Source organism: Seriola aureovittata, chromosome 8 (assembly GCF_021018895.1).
Source record: "Seriola aureovittata isolate HTS-2021-v1 ecotype China chromosome 8, ASM2101889v1, whole genome shotgun sequence".
NCBI lineage: Eukaryota > Metazoa > Chordata > Actinopteri > Carangiformes > Carangidae > Seriola > Seriola aureovittata.
In genome coordinates, this window is record NC_079371.1 from 3,550,036 (window position 1) to 3,575,273 (window position 25,238).

The window sequence follows — 25,238 nt, forward strand, 5'->3', positions numbered from 1 at the left end:
AATATATGGACATTATAGTATTATCATACATACTGTATATTCAAATGAATATATCATGTGTTTTCTCTAATACTCTATCAAGTCTTGTGAAAAATTAGTTAGGGGAATTTGTCCATTCTATCCACATGCATGTGGGATTTTCTTTGTCTATGTTGTTATTATTATTATTGATAACATTTGTACATTGAAAATAAGGTCATTGCCCACCTTAGAGTTGGTGAAACTACATTTTTTTCTTTTCTTCTTGAATGAACAAATAAGCATAAGATCCTTGCGCCGTATAAAGAATGTAGGCAAAGTATACCTCATAAAGTGTGCAGATGAAAAGTTCACAGTTTGGGTAGATTTGCCTTTCACAAAAATAGTTTAAACAAAAACAAGTCTCTAAATAGTATCCATAGGAAAATGTATCTAATTAATGTCACCTGATGTTTATGAAAATACCATGAAATGAGGCTTCTTACCTAACTAAATGTGTCTTTACCAACTTGAAATTTAGCCAAAAAAAGTAAAAGAACTAAATTAATGCATATGACTTCTGATTAAAGCACAGAAGTAATTAAAAAAAAAAAAAAAGTCTCACAGCAGCAATTGTACCAAAACACGTTTGACTTACTAAGTCAAAATTATGAAATTCATAAGAAATGTAATTGTATTGACTGTGTATCACATAATTTTGACACTTTATGTCAACATTTTGACTTTTTATTTAAAAATATTTACTCAAAATCCTGACAAACTTTCCTCTAAATTTTACTTCTAGTTTCTATTAATTTACTTTTATAGTATTATTTCTTTGACCTGTGGAATATTTATCTTATTTTAATAGAATATTGAATCTTTATATATTTTTAATGAACTATTGAATCTTCACTTTTAATAAACTATTGACTATGTATTAATTTTTTATAAACGGTTTAATCTTTATTCATGTACTTTTAATCAACCATTGAATCTTTTCTTATTTATTTTTAATAAATCGTTGAATCTACCTGGTAACGGTTATCGTTATGACGTCGTTTATTTTTTTACCTACACTGCGATGACGTTGCACGGGGCGACGCGGCGGCCAAACTAAAGATGGCGGACTTGTCGGGGACCGAGCTGTCAGAAGAGAAAGAAGCAGAAATTGAGCTCAAGAAAAGACAGAAACGACCGTGGGAGGATTTGCACAAGTCGGGCAAAATCGGTTTAAATCCGGGACTACCGGAAACGTTGGGAGTTTACGACATAAGCGCTGTCAGGAGGGAGCAACGGGAGCTCTCAGCAGGTAACCGTTGGGTCCCCTCCGCCACTACTGACGTTCCCACTGTTACAGCTGCCAAACGATAGACGCCGTTAAGTGTGTTACTTTAGTTTTCTCACCGCGTACTTAAGCATTAATACTGCAGAGACTTCATAAACACGGTGTTTAACGATAACCCCTAACATTTAAGCTAAAAAAAAGTTAGAAAACCTTCAGAGTTTACTGTAAAGAGCCGAGAGCTGTCACCGCCTGTTGTTTACAGTCAGTGCTAGCTTGATTAACTAATCATGATCTGTCTCGTTCTCACTAAACCTGCCTGTAAAAACAAGTATGTGACTGACACTAAAGAGTAGTTCTTTTAAACTAGCTCTGCGTCTTCCGTCTCACTAGCTACGGTAGCTACTTTAGTAGTAATGTCTAAAGTTTGCTGCCTTAAAAACATTGAGCAGCAAACTTTGTCTCTGTAATCTACATGTCTGTTACAGTATTTAACTACACATTTTCACCTCAGGGTGTCTATAAAATCATACCTTTCAGATGTTACATAAAATTTCAGATACATTATATTACTACTGCACAAGTTAAGGTACATCACCATTAGCTATAGAAAGAGAAACGACTATGTCTGTTACGTGATCTAGGTGAGACCTAAGGGCTACACTAGTAAAACATCCTTAATTTCTGATGGGTTCTTGTGGATGAATCATTTTAAGAGGCTTGTTTTGTTGTTGTTGTTTTAGTGCAGGAGGGCTGGGCATTTGTAGGTGCATGGCATAGTCACTAACTAACTATAACCAAGATTGGTGCCCCTATAGTGTTTAGACAAAGTTATACGTTTTGATATCTTTAAAGCAAAAAAACTGACCCAATAGGAACAGAGAGGGTCGGATATATTATATACATATATATGATAGCAGAAACTGTAGTAGTAACCCTAACCCTCAAAAAAGACAGTTAAAGATATGAAAAAGTTCTAAAATTATCCAGAGTTTTACATTAATCCATCCATTTTCTGCTGCGTTCCAGGTTTAGGGTTTTGTTTGGTGGTACAGTGGTTAGCGCTGTGGCCTCACAGCAAGAAGGTGCCGGGTTCGAGTCCCGGCTCGGACGCGGGATCTTTCTGTGTGGAGTTTGCATGTTCTCCCCGTGCCAGTGTGGGTTCTCTCCGGGTACTCCGGCTTCCTCCCACAATCCAAAGACATGCAAAATGGGGACTAGGCTAATTGGATAATCTAAATTGACCATAGGTGTGGCTGTGAGTGTGAATGGTTGTCTGTCTCTATGTGTTTGCCCTGCGATGGACTGGCGACCTGTCCAGGGTGTACCCGCCTCTCGCCCGAGAAGATGCTCCAGCCCCCCCGCGACCCTACTAGAGGATAAGCGGTAGAAAATGAATGAATGAATGATATATACAGCTGGGAAGTACTGACAAATCATCAATAAATCTATGCACTTGCTAAGAAGTAAGAAACTTTTGAAATTGGAAATGAACCCCTACAGGAACAGCAAAAGCACAAATGGCATTAATGGCAAAACATTTACCAAGCACTCCAGCATCTCCACTGTGAGGCTTCATCATCATATATGATGATGAACTGAATATGTCTGAATTCTGCCGTGTTAGTTGGGTTAAAATAAGACATTCAAATGTTCCTCCTTGAGCTTATAAAACAAATAATCGAGTCACAAGTCACAAGTTTTCATAGTTGTGAAGGAAAAAAAACATCCCTATAGATAACGAGTGTCACCGGTTTTGATGATTATGACAGCAGAAACCTTAAGTTTAAATATGAAACAATTTATTTAATAATTAATCAGCTGATAGAAAATTAATTGGAATCTATTTTTATCATTTATTATTTATTGCTTTAATTTTCCAAACAAAATGCCAAACATGGACTTTCAAATCTGCCACCCTGGGTCCTGGAATATTACAATGGTCATGTAGACAAAATGATTAATTGAAAAATCATCTGCAGATTAATCAATAATGAAAACAGTAGGTAGTTGCAGCCCTACTTCTCACCTGTTGATATCTGGTTGATCCTTTCTTGTTGTGCAATCCTCTAACGTCACAGAATCGGATTGGTCACAGATTACAGTGCACTGAAATCTCAGCTATCAAACTTTACGACCATGTCTAAAGACTGTGGAGGCACCATGTGTGGTAACAACAATAAAGAAAAGCATATGATAAAGTCTGATAAAAAGGTCTGCAGTAGAAATAGAGCTGAGTTTTCTAACTGGGTCACCTGTTGGTATAGTTTATGTGACCTGCAGATTCCAATGATTCTTATTTGACCCTGTGCACATTGTGAATTCATCTAATCAAGACCAAGGAAAGGGGACATCTCACATTAGGCAAACACTACTTATTAAATATTGGACAGTATAAAGTACAAATATTAAACACACTTGCCAAGATAAGATGCAAATTTGCACAGGCGAGCAAATGTACAATTGAACTGAAAACGCTAAATTTACTTGGACCTATGGGATATTTTTTGCTGTGACCCCATTGAACCCCAGCGTGTTCCAGCTCTCCATGTGACTTTAACAGCAAAACTGTTGCGAGTTGAGCCAACATTATACCGCCAGGTCAGGAGATGTTTAATGTACAGTGAGCTCATGTTTGTCCTCAGCTTATGAAGCATGACATATCTGTCAAGTTCTCACGGGTTGAAGTCAAGTGGAAAGAATGCGAAGACAGTATGGGGGCACTCAGACTGAGACAATTCAACAAAATCAGCTGCTCGGCTACAAATAAAATTCATGTTTCCCTCTATTTCTTTATTCTATTTTACTCTCTTTATCTTTACTGCAGGTTGTTCTGCTGTTTATTTCCTCAACTAATTGTTTAACTGTTTTATTTATAAAATGTTCAAAACAGAGCCCAAGATGACGTCTTAAAAAAGCTTCTTTTGTCCAACCAACAGTCCAAAATACAAATTCTGTTACTACAATCTACAATTATTGTGAAAGTTATTGTGGATTAAATTTCTGTTAATTTATTTATTAATTATTTACTTTGTAGCTCTGTTCTCTTCTCTTAATCAGTGTTTCCTTTGAAGTGAATTCACACAGTGTCAACAGAATAACAGAATTCAATATTATTTTCCATGCCATGCCAGAGTTAAAATCACTGTCTTTGTAACTTCTCCTCGTTACAAAGGGTCTAGTTAGCCATGAAAAAAACTACTGTGTTTGACAAAGAACTTGATTTAGCATGGTCAGCTTTTACAAGATGTAAAAATACAGTTAAACCCCCAGTTTTTCTCATTCAGAGAAGTTTCCTCCTGTTTTCATTTTGCAGTATGACTCTCCAAAGGTTGGCGCTCTCATTGTGATGATAGCTGTCGTTGTAATTGTTGCAGACAATGGCCTTGTGGTAACACCGCTGCTCTCATGTTGTTCCAGATCCGTCGTTGGCGCGTTTCATTTGCACAGAGCTCACCAGAGGATACTTCCTGGAACACAATGAGGCAAAGTACACGGAGCGCAGAGAGAGAGTTTACACATGCATGCGTATTCCCAAGGAACTGGAGAAGGTAGTGTATCAACCTCAGCTGACCCCTTTTCTCTTCAGCTATCTCCATCTGTCAGCTGTCATTCCCAGCAGCACACAGAAGGTGTTTACAGACCACAAGAATCAGCATACAACTGTTTCAGAGTCAGTTGACAGCTTTAGAGTCTCACTGTATGATGTATGATGTAAGAACCTGATTAGTTAATTCAGTCCTTCCTTCCGTTTCACATGTAAAAATCCCAAAGCTTCTGCAGGTTAAAGTTTTATAAGTGAAGAGTTCCTTGTTTTCTTCAGGGACCATACAGATAAACATTGTTAGAATACAGAAAAATAATCTAACAGATGTAATGTATACATCTACAGTAGCTGAAGGTAATTTACAGCCTCTGGTTAGGGTTTTGAATTACAACAGAATCAGGATAAAAACAACAGAACAGATAAAACTGTGATAGTGTGTGTGTATGTCGAGAAAACTGTGTAAGCATAGAGATGACAAGTGAATCCAACAATCCATTAAAAAGTTGTTCAGTGTTAAGATTTACATGATTATAATACAAACGGAATATTTGGTTATGAACATTTAGTCACATTAAGCTTGTAATTTAACTTAAGACTCTGTTAATCAATGTATTTGTCCTTGTTCTTGACATTATACTGTATCGACCAAGTGATTATTTTTTAAAAAGAATAATGGGAAGACGAATCACTAAGAAAATGATTAGTTGCAATCTCAACTACACACACACAAACACTGTTGCAATGACACACACAGCGAAAATGTACTTATGATTGAACTATATATAAAAGTACTATGTAAAAACAACATTTTATTTTGCCCTGATTCACTTGACACCAGTGTATTTTTGTTGTTCTTCCCATGAGTCAACAGGTGGCAGTGTTGGCTCATAAGATGTGGATGGCTCTGACCTGTGAGCTCTTTCTAGGAACATTTCTCAGTGATACCTGTCAATAACCTGTATACACTAGCTGCAAGTTTATTTGATACCCCTAACTAAAACAAAAGCATCCTAATAAAACAGTCTTGCAATAAATTTTACCTTCATAAAAGTTAAAATGTTCAACTTTTGAAAATGGACAAAATAATAGAAACACCTGTTTAGAGCTGAAACTAACAATTAATTCATTATCAATCAATCTGCCAATTATTTTCTCTATTAATCAGTTATGTGGGGTTTTTTATAAACCATCAGAAAATAGTGAAAAATACCTATTTTAGTTCCTCACAGCCCAAGACGATATCTTTACATGTCTTTTCTGACCAACACAGAAAACATTCACATTTCAGAAGCTGGAAAGTAAATGAAGCCAAACTTATTAAAGAATAATTATGCATTAAAAATATACAATCAGGGTACTGAGGCTATCCTGTGTATTTGCATGTTGTGTAAAGGTCTTTGTACATTATTTTCAGAGTTGACTGGACCTTCTCTCAGAAGAAATAAGTCTTAACAAGCGAGCCCATACCAACACAGCTCCTACTGGTTTGGCTTTTCCTTGGGGGCAGGAGAGGAATGTGTGTAAACATAAAAGACCTCAGTGACTTTACTATGTTAAGCAGACTAACCAACTTCATGGGTACCTGACAAGACCCCAAGAAAAGTCACTCAGAATAATCCACCAATGAGAGACAAACCCTCCCACCAGCTTCCATCAAAACTCACCTCAGTGCTTTCATATTTTTCCAGTCAGAAGTAAGAGAAAGAAAACCTCAGATGGCTTAAATGTATTTCTTGTAGAATATTCCTTTTTAAAAAAAAAAAAAAAAATGACAAGGCAATGACTCTTCGTTTATGGGAGACTGTGAAGGTATGTGTGCTACGTAATTGGCTTTAAGTCTGGTTTTTAATTATTTCCTTTGATGGAAAAGAGACAGAAGGCGTGTGAAGAAAATAAGAGACGTTACTTTTTCAGACAGAAATTGTAGAAGAAACTGTTGTGAATCTCTCCATCTGATGTTCACGCATCCTTTTTTCATCGTCTTATTGTATTTATAGGTCTTGTCCTTGTTTGACACAGATAAATACTCTCTCCAGATGATGAGTAATGTGACCACAGGCTATACTGTATCTTTCCAACTCATGATCATTGTTTAACTTGGAGGTTTTGCTTACTGCCTGTTGTTCACACGTTTGACTCAGAGGTGTTGCTGTGTGACTTTTCCAGCTGATGATCTTTGGCTTCTTCCTGTGCGTGGATGCCTTCTTGTACGTCTTCACCCTGCTGCCCCTCAGGGTGCTGCTGGCTCTGCTCCGCCTCCTCACCCTGCCATGCTGTGGTTTCAGGTCAGTGGCTAAACACGCACAAACACACATACTCGGCCACATGGGAGCATACCGTACAATTATGTCCACAGATTTATATAGAGACTTAAAATAAACCTTTGGGTTGTCTTATATAAGATTCAATCACACAGCTGCACACAAGCTACAGGTATAAATGCACATCTGTTCAAGCCTGCAGATGTGCTGGCTGCACAATTACAGCAACTGTCTTGCTCATTGTCAAAATCCCGATAGTTTATAATGATAATGAGAAGAATAATGATAATAATCTTTATTTATAGAGCACCTTTTTAAAAAAGGCATAAATAGAATAGAATCAATGAAATCAATACATTTCAAAGCAAAGAGAACAGATAAAATAATTAAAACAGTCAGGAGACTAAGACCCAGTACAGGGTCACTTTAAGAGAAATGAAACACTTCAAGGGAAGTTAAAACCAGGAAAAGCTCTCAGATCAGTACATTTTAGGAAAAGACTTAAAGCAGTTTATCATCGTTCGGAAACAAAAATAATTTTATTCCATTTGATCATTTGTACAAAACTTTTAAATACAATCACACTCCACATGCAGGTTCCCTGTGTTTATTAAAACGCTCCCAGATGCAGCTGCATCTGTGTTTGGCAAGTAGAGAATTGTACAGTTGTGGTCACACCAGAATTCCAGATTCAAGTGATGAATCTCACGTTGTTTACCTCAGTGTGGCTCAACTTTGACCTATGAAACTGCAAATCAATTTGAGAGTGCGAGTGGGGACATTAATTGGTATTACCATTTCTTTGTGCATGTGCATATATATAACTTTTTTCCCATGCAATGTGGGTAATTCTTTTGTCAATTCTGGTCTGGGGTGAGGGTTAGCCAAAATGCTAGCCGAAATAATGACTGCCATTATCATGATACAAAACATCCTCACAAGCAAAGACAAACTCTAAACATGTACAATATATGCATCATGTGAACGAAGATTATCATATGTATAGATACACACACACACAAATAGATGCATTTATGACTCACTTCTGTTTGGTATATGAGTTTATATATTTTTTTCTTCCATGTATGATAAACATGAACATAAACCCTCCAGCCACTCTGACTCTGGTTTCTGTCCACGACTTCTTGTATCCCAACCGTCCAGGTTAGGCTTATTAATGATGTAGCTCTAACCAGGATTATGTTGCTGTTATGTTGTTAGTTCAGGCTTCAGGATTTTTCTGTACATTTCTGGGAAATCTGTGAATTAATCCGATAATATTTCAAGGTCTTTAAAAGTTTGTACAGAAGATCTAGAAAACAAAAGTACTGGTTGTTACCAGTCCCAATACTCTGTGTAGCTTTTAGCTAACAGTAAATTCAGGTGTTGTGATATATGTATGTTTTGCGATACAGTTTTATTAACAGTAGTTTTCACTTTGAATACACATTAACCAAAATGTCAAGCAGTTATACTTTTTAAAAAGTATGTAATATTGAATTTTAAAAGCGGTGCAGTACAGCTACAAGGCGTTTGTCCCCCACCCCTTCTGATGGGTGCTGCCTCTCCTCCTACCCAACCTCACCCTCTCTGAATCTGTCTGATTCTCCCCTTGCCTTCCTCCCCCCCTGCAGGGCACGCACATGCCCCTACTGCAGAAGAAGCAGGTACGCTCCCACCGGCCTGCCAGGGCTTCATTAATGTTATCACTGTCCTGAACCGGCCTCCACATTTATTCACCAGTCTCTCCTCATCTCCATTGTGTCTGTTAATATACAGCTTGGCACTGCACATCATGTCCCATTCTCCAAGGCAAAGCAGCCATGTTGGTTCCTCATAAGTCCTGGGTTTTGTTTTTGTTTTGTTTTTTTTTCGAAACTCATCCAAGGAAGGTTTGCTGAGAGTGCATGCTCATTCTCATCACGGTGTTGCTTGTCAGTGATACAGCTGCACATGCTCAAACTGGAGGGCTGCCTACTAAATTCAGATCTTCCACTGCTGGTCACTGAGCAGCTTTTCTGGAGCAGTTTGGAACTGATTTGCCTCATTTGAGGGCATCTCTCTGCAGTAATATTTAAGGGAGAGGAAAACTGAAATCCCCAGCTGCTCTACAGAAGCATATTGGCTAGATTCTACTCAGCAGTCAGCTTCTCTAACAAGGTTTTCTATCAGAAATGAAGCTTCTCTTCTTTCCCTGGCCCCGAGTTTTAATCCTGTGTATCGGGCTAATACAGTATGAAAGGCACATAGTGATGGCTACTTGGAATGCAGCACATAGCTGACTGCACTCAAACATAATGTTCATGTGTGTTATGGAGATAACGCTTATAGAATAGAGATTGTGAGGACTGCTTTGTGCAGGCTGCAGCAGCTTTGCATCCAGAGAGCTGTTTGTTCAGAATTAAATGCTGTGTGAGGAGGTTTATGTCTGATAGCAACTTAACTACCTGAATACCAAAGCTGCTATTCACCAACACAAGTTCAACTGCAACAGTGAACACATTATTCAATTAATCGATCAACAGAAATCAGTATGCAGCAGCTTTGATAATTGATTATTAAGTCATTTAACAAATATAAATGTTCAAACTTCTCAAATTTGGAAACTTACTTGTACTGTTTTATGTCACTGTAAATTTAATATCTTTGTATTTTGGTTTTGTGTTTTGACTGTTGGTCAAACAAAACAAGACATTTATGCGACACCTGAGCTTGTCATGGACAACTTTCTGTCATTTTGTTAACTAAATAATACATTAATTGATAATATAAACAATCATTAGTTGATGCCCAAGTGTTGGTTATTATTCATGTCTGATTTAACTGTTTTTTAAAACAATTTTTCATGTGTTATTTCAGCTGCAGTCCCATTTTATGCTTATTTTTGACTAAGTCACGCTCTCTCTCCCATCTCACTTCTCTCTATTCTGATTCTGACCTCAGACAGCACAAGTTATTTATTTATTTGTTTGTTCTTACATTCAGCACTGAACAGAAATCGTATAATCAGATGGAAGAAACTAAACTTAGAAGTAGATAATGTTTAGGACTGAAGCTTTTGTTACGTTGGACCAGCTCCTATTTTATAATGAATGGCTTCAGACCTGACCACTGGATGGAGCCATAATTAGCAAAACAAATCAGTCTATTTTTGCATTTTTATCTGCCTTGTTTCCTTTATCGTAAATATACATACAAGAGAACACAATAATGCTCATATGTTTTTTATCAAGGTTCACCTCATCGTGTATTACAGGGATGAATTAGATCTTTAATGAAATGTAGTGTATATTCAGTGTATATTGTAGTGTATATTCACTGTGTATTCACAGTAACATTTATGTGGTTATGAAGGCAATCATTGTTTTTCATGCTTTGGACAAAAAGGCACAGCTCTTCATCTCATCCTGTTCTCTTCACAGCTCTGTGCTTAGCTGCACATCGCTTCAGAAGACAGCGACACTTGATTAAGCTAATTTACACATTTTTCTAAACTCGGGGCCTTTTTCCTCACTCAGCTTGGAGTCAGATCCTAAAATAGTCCATATCTCCACACCTACCACACCCTCCAACATCGACCCTGTGAAACATGATATCTTTACCTCTCTCATGTTTTTATAAAAGTGTAAAGGGTGAGGAGTGGCCCTGTTGATGTGAAGCAACAGCAGCCAAAACTAATGACGGTAATGATGTCTTGTGCACTAATAGGTTGGTCAAGTATCAGTCCATGTGGTTTATAGTGATGTAGTGGAAAATTATTAAGTAGTATTTGTAAAATAGTGTTAAACTTTGGCAATATTAAGACGGCTGTTATTGATGGCAATTAGTGTTTGTCGCAGTGTGGTAAACAGCCAACATAGAAACAGTGTGTAATTAGTCTGTTTTAACAGCAGGTAAGCATCCGAAGGGACCGTTTCCTTCATTAAACTCTATGTTGGTGCTGATTTTGGTCAGTAATCAGCCCGTGTGGTAAGTAGATGAAAACCTTTTTTACTGCTGTTCTCCGGGTTGGTCGTAGACTTATAGACCAGTCACACAGCTGACGTGGGAAATATCCAGGATGTGTTGGAATTAAGCTCTCTCTGGCTCTTCCCAGTTATCCCTGTCATAGTAAATAACTGGTTCTATGGATTTGTCAGCCCTCCTCTTAACATGCTCCCAAGCTGCCACCGCCATTAATTATGAAAGCTGCACATGTTTGAAACACATTATTAGCCATTAAAAGACACGTTTTGCCGCTCCTGCAGTATGTGACAGCTTTAGCCTGAGTGTTTTCTTCCATTTACTTGATCGTCCAACACTATTTGAAACATTTCTGTCCAAAATGCTGTAGTTCTTTTGTTAAATAAAAAGGTATTTTTTCATGGAGATAAACCATCAAACAGATATATGAAGTTTTTGTTATGCAGTCTGTTTGGAAGATAAGAACAACAAAGATTTAAGCTTACAGGAGCAGAAGCGTTGAACCAAAACAGAAACATATTAAAGAAGATAAATCTTATAAAGAGATGACTTTTAGAATGAAGGAGATACTAGCTTTAATATTTCATCTTGTGTTTTTTGTCTTACCACTACTTGTTTCCTTTTCCTTTATGCTGATTATCTCATTTTGAACAGAAATGAATTATTTATCCCAGTATGTGTTGCCCTACTGTTTCCTAGCATGGGATGAATAGCAGAGATCATTCAAAGCCTTGATAACAAGCAGTAAACAGTGGTACTGGTCTGGTAGTGTATTAAATCAGGGGTCCACCAGTGAAGTATTAATGATGCCAAGTTTGAGAAAAAAAATGTGTGTCAATGTTGTAGATATATGTATGTGTTCATGCAATCATAGTCATATCTTTGCTTGGTAAAAATGTGTGTGTTTGTCAGCATATACAGTGCGGTCCAGCAGTATGAGACCAGTGAATAGGAAACACTTTTGGGCCTTACTGTATATACACATGTTATATGTTGATGTAAACACATTTAACTGTTCATTCAGACAGTATGACAGGCTATTTTGTGTGCATGTTATCTATGGATATATTGCACAATGTGTATGTCAGCATGCAAGTCTGCATTCAAACGTGCAAAAAAATGTTCTTTAAATGTCTCCAAGTGTCAGTATAGACGCCACAAGTTGATGTTTTTGTGTGTTTTTGTGTGTGCGTTGTCAGTGGGTCGCGCCTGCTGCAGCCAGCGCAGGTGTGTGACGTGCTGAAGGGACTGATCCTGGTGCTGTGCTTCTCCATGATGCATTACGTCGATTACTCCATGATGTACCACCTGATCAGAGGACAGTCTGTCATCAAACTCTACATCATCTACAACATGTTGGAGGTACCGCGCAGTTTACACACTAATATCTGACATGTATACAGCATCGCTTCAGGTATTTAGACAATAACAAAAGAAACCTGCAGATGTCTGTTCTTTGAATACTAAATGCTTAATAGCTATGTGTTATAATACAGCGGCTGCCCCTGCACTGTGAGAGGACGTTAAGACTCAGGCAGGTTAAGTTTACAGATTTGCAGTACATTTTTAGGATTCTGTGTATGTACGTTTCTCGTTTTCCACCTTCAGTCTGTGTACACAGTTTCTGATTTTGTACCTGTGTTGGTTTATAAATCTTTCTCCCGGTTCAGCATGTATTTAACCCAAATGGTCCAAATACAGAAATACATCAATGTGAATTTGTTTCTGTTGGTTTGATGACTTATGTATAGAGAGCAAGCAGTTGGTTTGGTGCCTTGCTCCAGGGTTCTGTGACAACATTTTGCACGGGTTGAATCACTCACGCTCAGTTACATATTGCTCACTTAAGGGGCTGTAGTATTATTATTATTATCCTTATTATTATTAAGGCTGCAAAATGGAAAACAGCCGAAGCAATTCAGTGTTTCCACTTTGTCAACTGGAAATAGGTGAAATTGGCAGGTGATGAGATGGAACCTAAATGCCTGAACTGCAAATTAAAGGTTACAATCCTAGTTATATTTCAGAAAAATTAAATAAAATGTGTTTCTTGAGTTTCCTTTTTTTCTTCTTTTTTTGTAATTTTTATCACATCTTAACCAACCATTCTTATAAAAAACAATCTCAACACATCTTAACAGTTGAACAGCTTTAACACCTCCTTTTCCCCACTAACTATCAAGGTGCAATGATTGCCTGATCACATGACCAGAGCCATAAAGGCAGGAAAGGCTGCGCTGATTGAAATAGACACGACAAGTGTCTATTTCAAAGTTTTCATAGTTTATAGGTCTTGGTCCAGACAGGACGGTCCGCCTGTTAGTGAGCTCGGGTATAATCTCATCTCAAAAAAGAACAAACAGGATGGCAATATTAATATAGATTTTGTTTTGGAAACAAAGTGATGGCAAAAACCAACTACCAGAGAACATTATCAGAGGATGTAGGTAAGATGAGGAGTGAAATACATAGTATTATTATCTTATTATGACCTTATCTGCGCTTCCTTTGCCAGGTGGCAGACCGCCTCTTCTCCTCCTTTGGTCAAGATATCCTGGATGCTCTGTACTGGACGGCCACAGAACCCAAAGAACGGAAAAGAGACAGTATAGGAGTCATCCCTCACTTCTTCATGGCCGTCTTTTATGTCTGTATCCTTCTGGTTCAAATCAGTAGCAAAATATTTCAGGGATTTGAGTCTTCATCTCTTTCCAAAATTGATTTTTAACAGTGAATGTACAGTTATAGCATCATGTAATGCTCATATTTAACTCTCTTTATGACCACTGGAGAAGATAAGTAAAGCCTTTTAAGTGAAGCATTACTTGGTTAACAGGCACTAGAATTAGCTTTGTTTTATTTTCTTCTGGCTAGACAGAAACACAGGAACTATAAAAGGCAAAAAGTGATTAATTTTTGCTGGTCTGGAGCAAGGATGATGAACTACAGTTGTAAACAGACCCTTAGTCAAGGTCAGTGCACTGTAACTTCTGTTTATCTGTAGTTTCTTAAACTTGTCTGTCATTCCTACAATTAGGACAGTTAAAGGTTTTTTTTTCTTGTTCAAGAATATTTCACAAGAACAAAACTCTTGATGTCACAGGAAATATTTTTAGGCATCAAAAGTGTTGTTTTGGTCAGGAGCTTGTCTGTATAACTGTTAAGTTGCTTTGCTTATAACAGGTATTCACTGCTTTATAAATGAGTTGTTTTCCTGAGTGTCTGTCTCTCAGTCCTACATGCCATCCTCATCATGGTCCAAGCCTCCACCCTCAACGTCGCCTTCAACTCCCACAACAAGTCCCTGCTCACCATCATGATGTCCAACAACGTCAGTACACATACACAAATGTACACACATACAGTGCACACCTTAAATATTATAGTACACAACAAGCGGCTTGATGTGAAAGACGAAACTTGTCATGTTAATGATGAAATGCAGCTGCAACATTATAGGTCGTATTGTCTGTATCATAAATCCTGCTAACTGCATTTCTTCCTTTGCGTTTCTGCTCCCTCTCAAACAGTTTGTCGAGATTAAAGGAAGCGTGTTCAAGAAATTTGAGAAGAACAACTTATTCCAAATGTCCAACAGTGGTAAGATAGTCAAAGACATACTTTAAATTGAAAACATTTTTCCTGTTTTGTTTTTTTCTCATGTGGATGGAATAGATGTGTGACTGACAGTCCTTAATTCTGGATAAAATGTTTAGCATCAAACTACAATAGAAAATCAAAACAGGGAATTATTTAAGGCTTAATTCCGCATCCTTACACAGAAACCTTTTATGAATCCATCCATTTGGCTTTGAAAGAAGAGTACACACTTTGCTATAGGATTAATTATGTGTGCATTTCCTCTTACATCCCCAGAGGCAGCTTGGTTTTTTTTGTTGCTGTTGTTGTTTTTTTTCAGTCACTCTAACTGTATTCTAATGACAGCAGAAGAATAAGATTTCCCTCTCACGTTTCACTCACATCTTATTGCCTGTTTGTGGAGCTGAGCTTAGTCCTAACTAGCATGGTATTATCAGTGCAGATAATGGTATTGTAAACATTTACAGCTGTGTCTTTATATCACGCTAGATGGATGTTTACAGTCTGTAATACTGACGCAGATTAAAGTGACTGTAACTCCTTTCACTTATCTCATTGCATAATTTTTGCTGCACAATAAAACTGACTGAACACAAATTAACCTTTTTAGGATCACACGTTTTAACACACATGCAGTATACACAGCATTAACAAACCAAGTTTATTTGCATTGCACATTTCATACATGAGGGTAATGTGTGTTCTACATAATGCATAAAAAACATTAAAAAGAAAAAAGAAGAACAGCAAAAAAAACAGTATGAACACATTAAAATGCAAATTAAAAGAATAGAAACCTTCTAAAGAAAATGAAATGAGAATGTTAAGAACAGAAACATTAATAGAGGAAAGGTGGACATCTGCATGTCTGGAAAAGTCTGAAAATGAAAAAAATATAACTGATCTTAAATTAACATATTTAAATGATTAATCTATCCATCAATTTTCTGCCACCTATTTTGGTCCAGGTTGCATCAATTTAATTCATTATATCATCAGTAATTATCGTTAAACTCCTGAAAAATTATGGTATAATAATGAATAATTCCAAGCCGTCCTTGTTGGTTTTCCATCGTACTTTAATACTTCTGCCAGTCTGACTGTAAAACATGTATTAAATTTCAGTCTGTGGGGCATTAAGAAGATCTTTAAAAGTCTTAAAGTTAACTTGGTGCACCCTGCAGAAACCCTGATTAGGACAGGAAGTGTGGGTAAATGTGGCTCTATTGCAGCTAGAATGAAGATGGAGTCTTTACTAATCACATTTTCTTCCAGGTTGTTCCAGAGTTGAGGAACTGTAATTGCAAATTTGATTATTTTATCCTGCAGATATCAAAGAGCGGTTCACCAGCTACGTTCTCCTGCTCATCGTCTGTCTCAGGAATATGGAGCAGTTCTCGTGGAACGCAGGTAATTATTCGTCTCAAACTACGGTTTCATAGACTTGTTTTATACGACAGTTAACAGATATCAGGCTACCCCAGGTGCGTTGAAATCCCAACACGAGGGTCGGTGCTTGTCGTGGGTAAAAAAATTCAGTATGCTGAGCAGCTCCTTCCGTGCTGTTTCAGATGACCCACTGCAACACCTTGGAGTGTTTAACCTCCCGCAAACATCAGTGAATGAGACAGAGCAGAGCGGGGGAAGAGAGCCGAGTGTTTCTGTGTGACAGCTTTCTGAAAACAGTCAGCTCCTCCTGACAGTCTCAAAGCCAGAGACACAGTAGATGACAGACGTGGCCTGTCAGCTGAAATCATAACACTGATGTACTAATACCAGCAGAGCTACAGCCTTCTGTTGCTAAAGAGGTATACAAATCACAAGTCTCCAGTAATTTACTTATCTTCCATGCTGCTTTCATGGTGCCTGCACCTATTTGTTTGCATTATACAGCAGAAACAGAAGCACCTGCTCTCAGCTAATTACCTACTAAACACTTCTAATAGTTGAAATGGATGAAATAGGAGCCAAAGATGTTTTGCTCATTCATTATTTAAGACATTTGTGCAAGTATGGCAGCATTTTGTAAAATATTAGTTATAATCTCAGGGTTTTTTCAAGTAAACTGACTGTACTGGTTCCAAAGAAACATATGGTATTTTAAATGGATAAAATCACCATTTTCAATCAGCATCACTCTACACTCAATAACCGATAATGACAAAGTGAAAACATTTGTAGATTTAGTAAAAGTCAATAAACTAAAACCCCTCATTTACTAAAGGATTCAGACTGCATCTCAGGTGCACTGTCTTTGCTTTATCTGCAAACTTTTAAGCTGAGATAGCAAACATGTTAGCAAACAGTTGCTTTTGCAGTTGTGGAGCAGGGTTATTGTTCATACAGAGTTGTCTTACCGTTCCCTTGAGGAATGTAAGTCTAATATTCACTCTTCTTTTAGCTTTGTTTTTGTTCTATACCAACTCCCAAGGGAAATATGTGGCTGTAAATGTTCTGTTCTGTTCACCAGCTAGTCGCTAACTATTTTCTGTCTGCTGTTTGATGGTGGGCAGGTAGTGCACAGTGGATTTTTTAGAGCAAACAGCTGTCTGCTCCGGCTGAAAATAACACTATGAGAGAAGTGAGAGTGAACCCGTTCGCTAGTGTTGCAGACTGAAGAGCTAAACAATGATCTGAAACTCACTATAAAGCTCAGTAAAGCATGAAGCTAAAGGGAACTGATTCAGGTGATAATTCTCTGTACGTTCATCACCATGAGCGACCTCTTTCACATTGTCACATTTTGTCATCTGATACATTATTATAATGATATTTTTTATAATTTTATTATAGCTGCACTTCTAAATATGTTGGTATGTTGGGTCACAGGACTTTTGGTTTTTCAGCGTGTGTTACGACTCCGACAAGGTTCCTCAACAAAACAGCCGTCCAACATAATCACAGGAGTCAGTTTGCTGCAGCAAAACTAAACTTGTCTATTAATAGACAAACAATGAAAGAAAATGACCATAATCAACAGCAGAATAAAAAAACAAAAGCGGATGGGCCAGACAACAGTAACAAACAGAAGTGAAGCCACTCAGACCAACCCACAGAGGGTCATAGGATCTGCTGTCCTTCCTCTCACCTAAACCAAGCACCAAAACTAAAGTGACAGAAATAAATCCACGAAAAACAGAAGGACCGAACCCATCACAAAAACAGAAGCAACAGAAAAACAGAACCCCACCACATGAGCACAATGAGCACATGCTGCAGTGGCTCAGTCTCACCGCTCTCAACAGCCACGAGATGCATTTGTTAGGTGGAAATATGTCCCTGTTGTGTTTCAGCTTTTTCCACTTCCTCCAGGTGGCAAATAAAACTATGAATACGTGACTCTTGTTTCTTTATAGTATTAGCTAAGACTGTAACTGTAACTGTCACCAGATCGAATACTGGCTCAGAAAAATCTCAGTACCATTAGTACCATACTCAGTACCAACACCTGAATAACGACAGCTCCTTGTGTCTGGAGCCTTGTGTTTTGTGGGCAGAATGTAGACACAGTATCGAGGGATGGAGTATATGCACTCTCTCTTACTCAGCATAAATTACAGTTTATCTTCCTTCTTCTTGTTTGCCTTTCTTCAGACCATCTGTGGGTGTTGTTCCCTGATGTCTTTATGGTCGTCACCTCTGAAGTTGCCGTTGACATTATTAAACACGCTTTCATCACAAAGTTCAACGACATCACTGCAGATGTAAGGACCGAACCTGATGTTCATTATTTCTCAAACAGTCATCCGTTATCACCTTGTCACATATAGTACATGTATAATACTGTACGTGGTCCGTTGCTTTCCTACTTTTCTCATACTCCATTATTAATCTTGCCTCCCCTGCAGGTGTACAGTGAATACAGAGCCAGTCTGGCCTTCGATCTCGTCAGCAGTCGACAGAAAAATGTAAGCAAGTGTCTGTTTTTCATATCACCGTCGTTATACTTGCATAAACAGCACTGAGCCTACGCAGCTAATCGATGCGGTTTTGTTGAGTGCTATAATCTGTGCTCGTCTGTCACTGTGTAGGCTTGTACTGACTACAGTGACTCAGTGGCCAGGAGGATGGGCTTCATCCCTCTGCCTTTGGCTGTTCTGGTAAGAAAGCCTGCAGTATGTCGCTATTCAGAAACTAAATACCACAGGACTTAGTCATTGGCACACAAGCATTAACCAGAACTTCCTCCAAACTTCAAACTTTAATTCCACTGGCTGAAAATAGCTGCTTCATGGTTCTCACTATCATTCAAATTAGATTTTTTTCATCTGATTCACTAAGTTAGAATTTCAATTTGTTCTGCTTTGTAATGTTTTAACAGCTTATCCGAGTGGTGATGAGTTCGGTGAAGGTGCAGGGAGCACTGTCATACACTTGTGTGTTCCTCTTTTATCTCGGGTAAGTCTTTAGTTCTGTATTACTAATATTACAGCAGGATATATTTGTAGATCGCCCTGCCCAGCATCCAGAACTGAGGGAACTTTTAAGCCTCGTATTACTGTGCTTGTTGTACTGAACATGACATTTTCTTCTTCTTACATTTGCTGCATATATTTTAATCAGACTGTATAAAATAAGCTCAAGAGAAGGTTTAAAGGCTGAAACTGAATTTGGTTGTCTAAGGTTTTCATGCACATTAATATGGTGATAAGATATATGCAGTTATTCACTCCCTTACCTTATTGAACTGCAGGCTTAAACCATTGAAATGCAGGTCAAAATATATATTTCCATATGATTCAATCGTAACCTTGTCTTCATTTAGTCTTTTATTATTGAATATTTAAATGTTTAGTTGTTTATTTACAATTATAGTGTGTCAAATATGCACAGAGACTCTCACACAAACATGTCCACTGTACTGACATGCTTGCACACTAACACATGCAGGCGCTGTCATAAACACACATTCAGATTCAGAGACATACACAGTTACATAAGCATTAACACTGTGGCCTCACATTCTCCCTGAGCTGAGCTGCTGATACCCTCGCTCATTCTCATTTGCCGGATCCCATCGGGCTCGTACCATTAAAGAGTTTCCCTCAGGGTGAAGAATACAATGTTGTCATCTCTAGTGCCATCTCTGGCCCTCCCCACCCCCTGATTTAAAAATAGCTCTGGCTTGACCAGAGCGCTGTGCCTTGGCGAAGACTCAGCCGTGCTGACACGCTCTCAGTCCGAAACACCCTGTCACAGCGAGCGGTGGTCCACAGACCCAAATGTGTCCGTCTTTCTCTCATCACAGTGTCAGAGTTTGGGCCTTATAGCGAAGCCCAGAAACACAGAAGGATGGTGCACATCAACATCCTGGTGTCAGTGGTGGGATGTGAACGGAGGCGACTGAAACCAGATGGTAGAGGAGATTCATTATAGCTGTGTCCCAGCTCAAGACAGCACTGTGAAAACTCTGCTACATCTCAGCACTGTGATAACAGCTCTTCACTTATGACTAAGTGATAATCCTCATTATAAGAATGTACCAAACTTTACAGCTCAATGCTGAATAGATCAATCAAATTGGTGAAAGTCAACAGTGCAGCATAATAATCAAGAATGTTAAATTATTACAGATTATTTTGAGTGTCAACATCTCCACAATATTAAGTGCCTGAGTGCTCTGTAAATAAAATGTATTATTTTTATTATTATAGTTAATCAACGCACGTTTGCAAATATTCTGATTCTTGATTTTGCAAATTAAAGCTTAAAGTAGATGCTTTGTCAAAGTTATAATTTCTTATTTTCCAGTCAAAATAGTTTCAGCTGTCGACTGCTGCAACGCCGCGGTAGTTGTTTAGGAAGAGGAGAGAGTTTCTGATTCTTGTGGCCAGAAATGCAACCGCTAACTGCAGCCCTCTCCCTCTGCAGGCTGGTTACACTCAAAGTGTTGAACAGTATCGTGCTCCTGGGGAAGTCGTGTGTTTACGTTAAGAGGGCCAACATGGAGGACAAACTGTTCGAGAGGCCCTCGACCACTCCATCCTCCTCCTCTGCAAAGAGCCCCAGCAAAGCTGACCAGCCAAGATGTCCCACTCCTTCAGGTAAACCACACACACCTTTAGTATCAGTTCTTTCTTTAAGTTCTTTGTGTCTTTACACAGATTCTGCTTCTATAAATCTATAAAAATATAAAAGATACCCTGAGATAATGGTGTGGCGCATGTATGTAGAAGGGTGTGCCAACAAAATATGAAACAGTTATCAGTATAAGAACCATTCAAAGATTAAAGTCCCTTAAAGTGTATTTATAGAGCCACTGCATTTTAACTAGTTTCAAACAGTAGTTCTCTTGTTTTGATCACACTATGCTTTGATGCTGAAATAAAAATGTAGTGCTGTTTTTAAACTCTAAATAGAATTAAAATCATAAGGAGCGATCACACACCCGTGTCATGCTGTCAAATTAAACAATACTTAAAGCGGCATTAAACAACAACGTGAAAGAAGTTGCTCATCTTCATGAACCTACAGAGAATCACCAGCTGAATCTGCAGCTCCTCTCAGCCCTCAACAAACTCACTGTGCGTGATCTGCTCAGCACCAAACACCCAGCCGACGCAGCTGGTGAAGATTTCCCTCAGCAGCTGGTGATGACCAAAAACAGAGCTAAAAAAAAAAAAAAGAGTGAACATTGGATTAATATTTGTCATGTGGACAGAAACACGACTCAAAATGAATGATAATGTTGCTCCGTAACCACTGGATGTGTAAATAAATAAGCGACTGTTTACTGATAAGTTCAGATCATATGTCAACATTGTGTTTACAGCTCGTTTCTGCTGCCCCCAAGTGGCCAAATAAAATCAGTTATTACAGGTTTGAGTTAACATGGACACGAACAGTTTGTCACCGTATTTAAAATCTGTTCATCACTATAATGAGAGCAAAATATCATCCTGTCAGGTTTTTGGGAAAGAGGAGCACACAGGTCGACCCACTTATCGGAGGGGAGTGTTCCCAATCACTTTACATAATTGTTTAAGCATCTCAGCCTGATAACCCTCTGTCCCTCTCACTGATTACACTGCGGGGAACAATCAGGGTTCCTACAATCAGACACAACCAGAGTAAGTCCTGGAATATTTAAGTTAACATTTCAGGCCTCTATATAAATATATGTAGATTCGTCATGATTCTGTTAATACCTCCGTCTGTGTTCTAGTCAGTAGTCTAATGATAGGCATGGCTTTTGATATGTCTTGCTGCTCTACCGGTCCAGACAGCTATTCATTCATTTCGAATTGCACACAGGTTTTTGATCACAAAATAAAGAGCTAAAATATTTCACATATGTAACATTTGGGTTATAGCTTATTTTGGAGATATGAAAAGTGTTCACGAGGTAAAACAGCCTCCTTCTGCTTCTCAGGAACAGATATCTAGTAAATGAGACGTCCTGGGATTTAATCTTGCTCATAAATGATGTTGCATGTTGAGCTCGGCCTCCTACTCACTTGCTGATTTTTCTTGTCTCTCTGCACTACGACGTACTGTATTTAATGAAACAGTATTGTCTTACAGCGAGCTTCAACAACACATGCACAAAGGGAACAAAGCACTGTTGTTTTTTATATCTAACAATAAGGTTGCTAGTAATGATTTACATACTATTTGGATGCTGCTTTCTAAATCCAGTGTTTGTCCACTGCATGCACTGTAGTCTCTAAAGCAACGTTTGGCTTACCTCACCCCGCCTAAGAGAAGAATCATGTTTATATTAACATTTTCAGGCGTTTAGCTGACACTTTAATTTATATTTTAAGGCATTTAGCTGACACTTGCATCCAGACAGATTTGTCAGCAGGTAGAAGCTCAGTGTCCAGCTTCAGGCAGCTCAAACATCCTGTGTCTGGTGGAGCAGAAATCAAACCTGTGACCTTCTGGTTGTAGAGAAGTCTCTCTAAATATCAGATGATGATGATTTGATTCAACCAAAGCAGCTATAGGTGAAAATAAATTCACATTGTCTCATCACACTCTCTCATCTCACCAAAGCTAATTTTTGAGCTAATGCTTATTCTTTGCGTACTGCTTGAAACACAGTATAATGTTATGTAGTCTTGTGGGTAGTTTGGCAGCTAATGGCCAAATATTTTCTAGAATAATCATCTTGTAGTTCTTATAGTTGACAATTGTGTCAATAATGTGACATTGAATTATGGTGACGTCGCAGATATTTCATTTTAAATTTTGAGATTTTGACCTTTGATTGCAGCGTTTCCATCAGACCAGTGAGTTTAATTTGTCGCGGCTCTAAATGTATCGTCCCAACAAAATTGTACCAGCAGTAAATGTTATTTTAATACATTCTTTAATCATTGGATCAGTCTCTGTTTTGTTAGGATACAGCAGGTTCTGTGTCCACAGCACTCAGAAATAGAGTCTATGAAGTTGTTTATTTTGTAGATGTTACACCTAAAATGATTAATTAATTAATCAATTAGCCAGTTGACAAACCGTATGCTACCAGAGCATCAAGTTTTAATTTATAAACTAAACAATCAATTAATCAATCTTAAAGATCATCAGCAGATTAATTGATAATGAAAACATTTGTTAGTTGCTGCTAACGCTGAACTGATTACACTGCAGAAGTCACGCAGTGTCACTTTCACTGATTGAAAATGAAACGTAGGTCAAGCTGAATTAATTCAACAACAACCGGTGTGTTAACGATGGCAGAGAGTTCACAACCCAGCACGCCTCCGAGCACTCGCTCTCTCGCTACAGTTAGCCTAGCATCCCATCCCAGCACCAGCAACCTGAGGACACGTCTCAAAACATGCACCCAAAGGAGCACCAACACAAGCAGCTACATCTGTCGTTGTATTGATTTACCCTCTTATGGACAGCTTTATTAGTTGCAGCCTTAAACTTACGATGACTAAAAACAAAAAACAAATCCCCTATTTCCTACTTTCAAATATTTACATAAGAATTAGCTCATTAAGATTCATGTAAATATCTTGACAAAGTGTTAAACAGGCCTTGTACCTCGAGTCACAGACACACACAATCAGACACACAGATTTGGAGGTGGCAGTATTTCCCTGTCATCCACAGCCAAAATCCCTGCAGATCTTTCCCTCCCGTGTGTGCCACAGATCCGCCTGCTGCGCTGAGCCAGGAGCTTTAATATGACAAAGATCCTGATGGTGCATCATGTCATATCAAACATCAAAGCTCCTGCCGCCGCTTGTGTTACAAATGAATCTGGTTTCTCAGAGAGCTTAAGGTGTCGTGCTGCAACATATAGAGTATAATAATAACTACTTTGAGGTGGAGGTAAAAATTAATGTGCGTCTCTTCTTGTGCCTCCTACACATTCAGCTGCTGGGATTTGAACCAGCGACCTCAGATACCATGCTCACTTTTCTAACATTAAACTACTTCGGTCTGTGCCTCGGGCTTCACCTGCTGCTCCAGTGCATCCACTGCACAATTATGTTCATCTGCATGTCTTTGTCTTTACAATGGTCTGGATTCACATAAAACTAAGATATGCCATCTGTCTATACTGCATGCTTTTGCCCAGAGGGCAGAAATGGGTAATGAGCAGTTTGGAATCAGCCATTTCAAGCCATATGGTGGTTAACGTTTATTAAGGCTCACATATCTTCCAGAGAAGAAGCGGGGAGCTCATTTTTTTGTATATGTATGTATGTATGTGTGTATGTGTATTCAGTGTGTTACTCAAATACTAGTTCTTTTAAATCGTTTGTACCGTAAACACTCTATACGTCACTTTATTTACACATTTACACACTACAACACAAAACAGGAGGGGCGACTGTAAATAGAGAAATATCCCCAAAAAATATTTCAATACATTGAAAGTAGGAAAAAACATATTGTTAAATATTAGAAGAAGCAACAAAAAAAATATGTTGTCACGTTATTAAATTGATACGGTGAACGTGTCAGTGAACAGTTGCTTACTGCCTCCAGCAGACCCAAGAAACTTCCGAATTTATTTGTCCACCGACTCCTGAGAAACGTACCTGTTGCCGGGTGCTCCCTCCTGGTCGCCAGCTTGTCACTAACTTTCTGTCTGCTGTTTGGTGCCGGGCAGCATTTAGTCACTTTATCAGAGTTTTGTTTCAGTGAAAACAGCTGGAGGAGAGTTTAAAGGAGCGCTGAATCTAAAGCAGAGCAGTAAAGTTGCACATCATAAAACCAAAACAACGAGCTGAGAGGAGCTGTAATTCTCTGTGGTGCTGAGAGGAGCTGCAGTCGGGTGATAATTCTCTATGAGTTTGCAGCCAACATCAACCACTTTCACATTATGCAAATACTTTAATCCACTGTTAATATAAAAATATTAATTAGAGCAATTTCAATGGAAATATAATGTAGAAATCCGACCAACCCCAAAGTGCTTTACAAACAAAAGACATAGAACTCAACAAATCAAAGAGATACAATAAAAGCAAGAAAATTATATTACAGAAAAACATCAGCTAAGAAAAGTGAGGGAATATAAATAAGTCTTGAGATGGATGGTGTGAGCGTGAAAGTTGAGCTCTACTCACAGGTTTCACCACGTGGAGCCTGATGGGTAATAACTACAGTTTTATATTGGATTGTAATTTTTAATGGTAGCCAGTGGAAAGAGGGTGAT

The 25,238-nt window shown here is 38.3% G+C and overlaps 1 protein-coding gene across 2 annotated transcripts in view; it reads left to right on the forward strand.

Annotated features, from left to right (window-relative positions):
- Positions 1-1,068: 1,068 nt before the first annotated feature.
- The window catches only part of tapt1a (transmembrane anterior posterior transformation 1a), a 28,728-nt gene continuing 4,558 nt past the window's right edge, over positions 1,069-25,238 (forward strand). The window contains exons 1-14 of one of the 2 annotated variants that reach the window (XM_056383343.1): positions 1,069-1,270; positions 4,664-4,794; positions 6,957-7,075; positions 8,686-8,718; positions 12,214-12,376; positions 13,530-13,665; positions 14,248-14,345; positions 14,545-14,614; positions 15,944-16,024; positions 18,209-18,318; positions 18,463-18,522; positions 18,646-18,714; positions 18,936-19,012; positions 20,486-20,658. In XM_056383343.1, coding sequence (XP_056239318.1) covers positions 1,081-1,270; positions 4,664-4,794; positions 6,957-7,075; positions 8,686-8,718; positions 12,214-12,376; positions 13,530-13,665; positions 14,248-14,345; positions 14,545-14,614; positions 15,944-16,024; positions 18,209-18,318; positions 18,463-18,522; positions 18,646-18,714; positions 18,936-19,012; positions 20,486-20,658 — 1,510 coding nt within the window. In that variant the 5' untranslated portion in view covers positions 1,069-1,080. The remainder of the gene's footprint in view (positions 1,271-4,663; positions 4,795-6,956; positions 7,076-8,685; positions 8,719-12,213; positions 12,377-13,529; positions 13,666-14,247; positions 14,346-14,544; positions 14,615-15,943; positions 16,025-18,208; positions 18,319-18,462; positions 18,523-18,645; positions 18,715-18,935; positions 19,013-20,485; positions 20,659-25,238) is intronic. The other variant, XM_056383344.1, reaches the window with a different exon arrangement.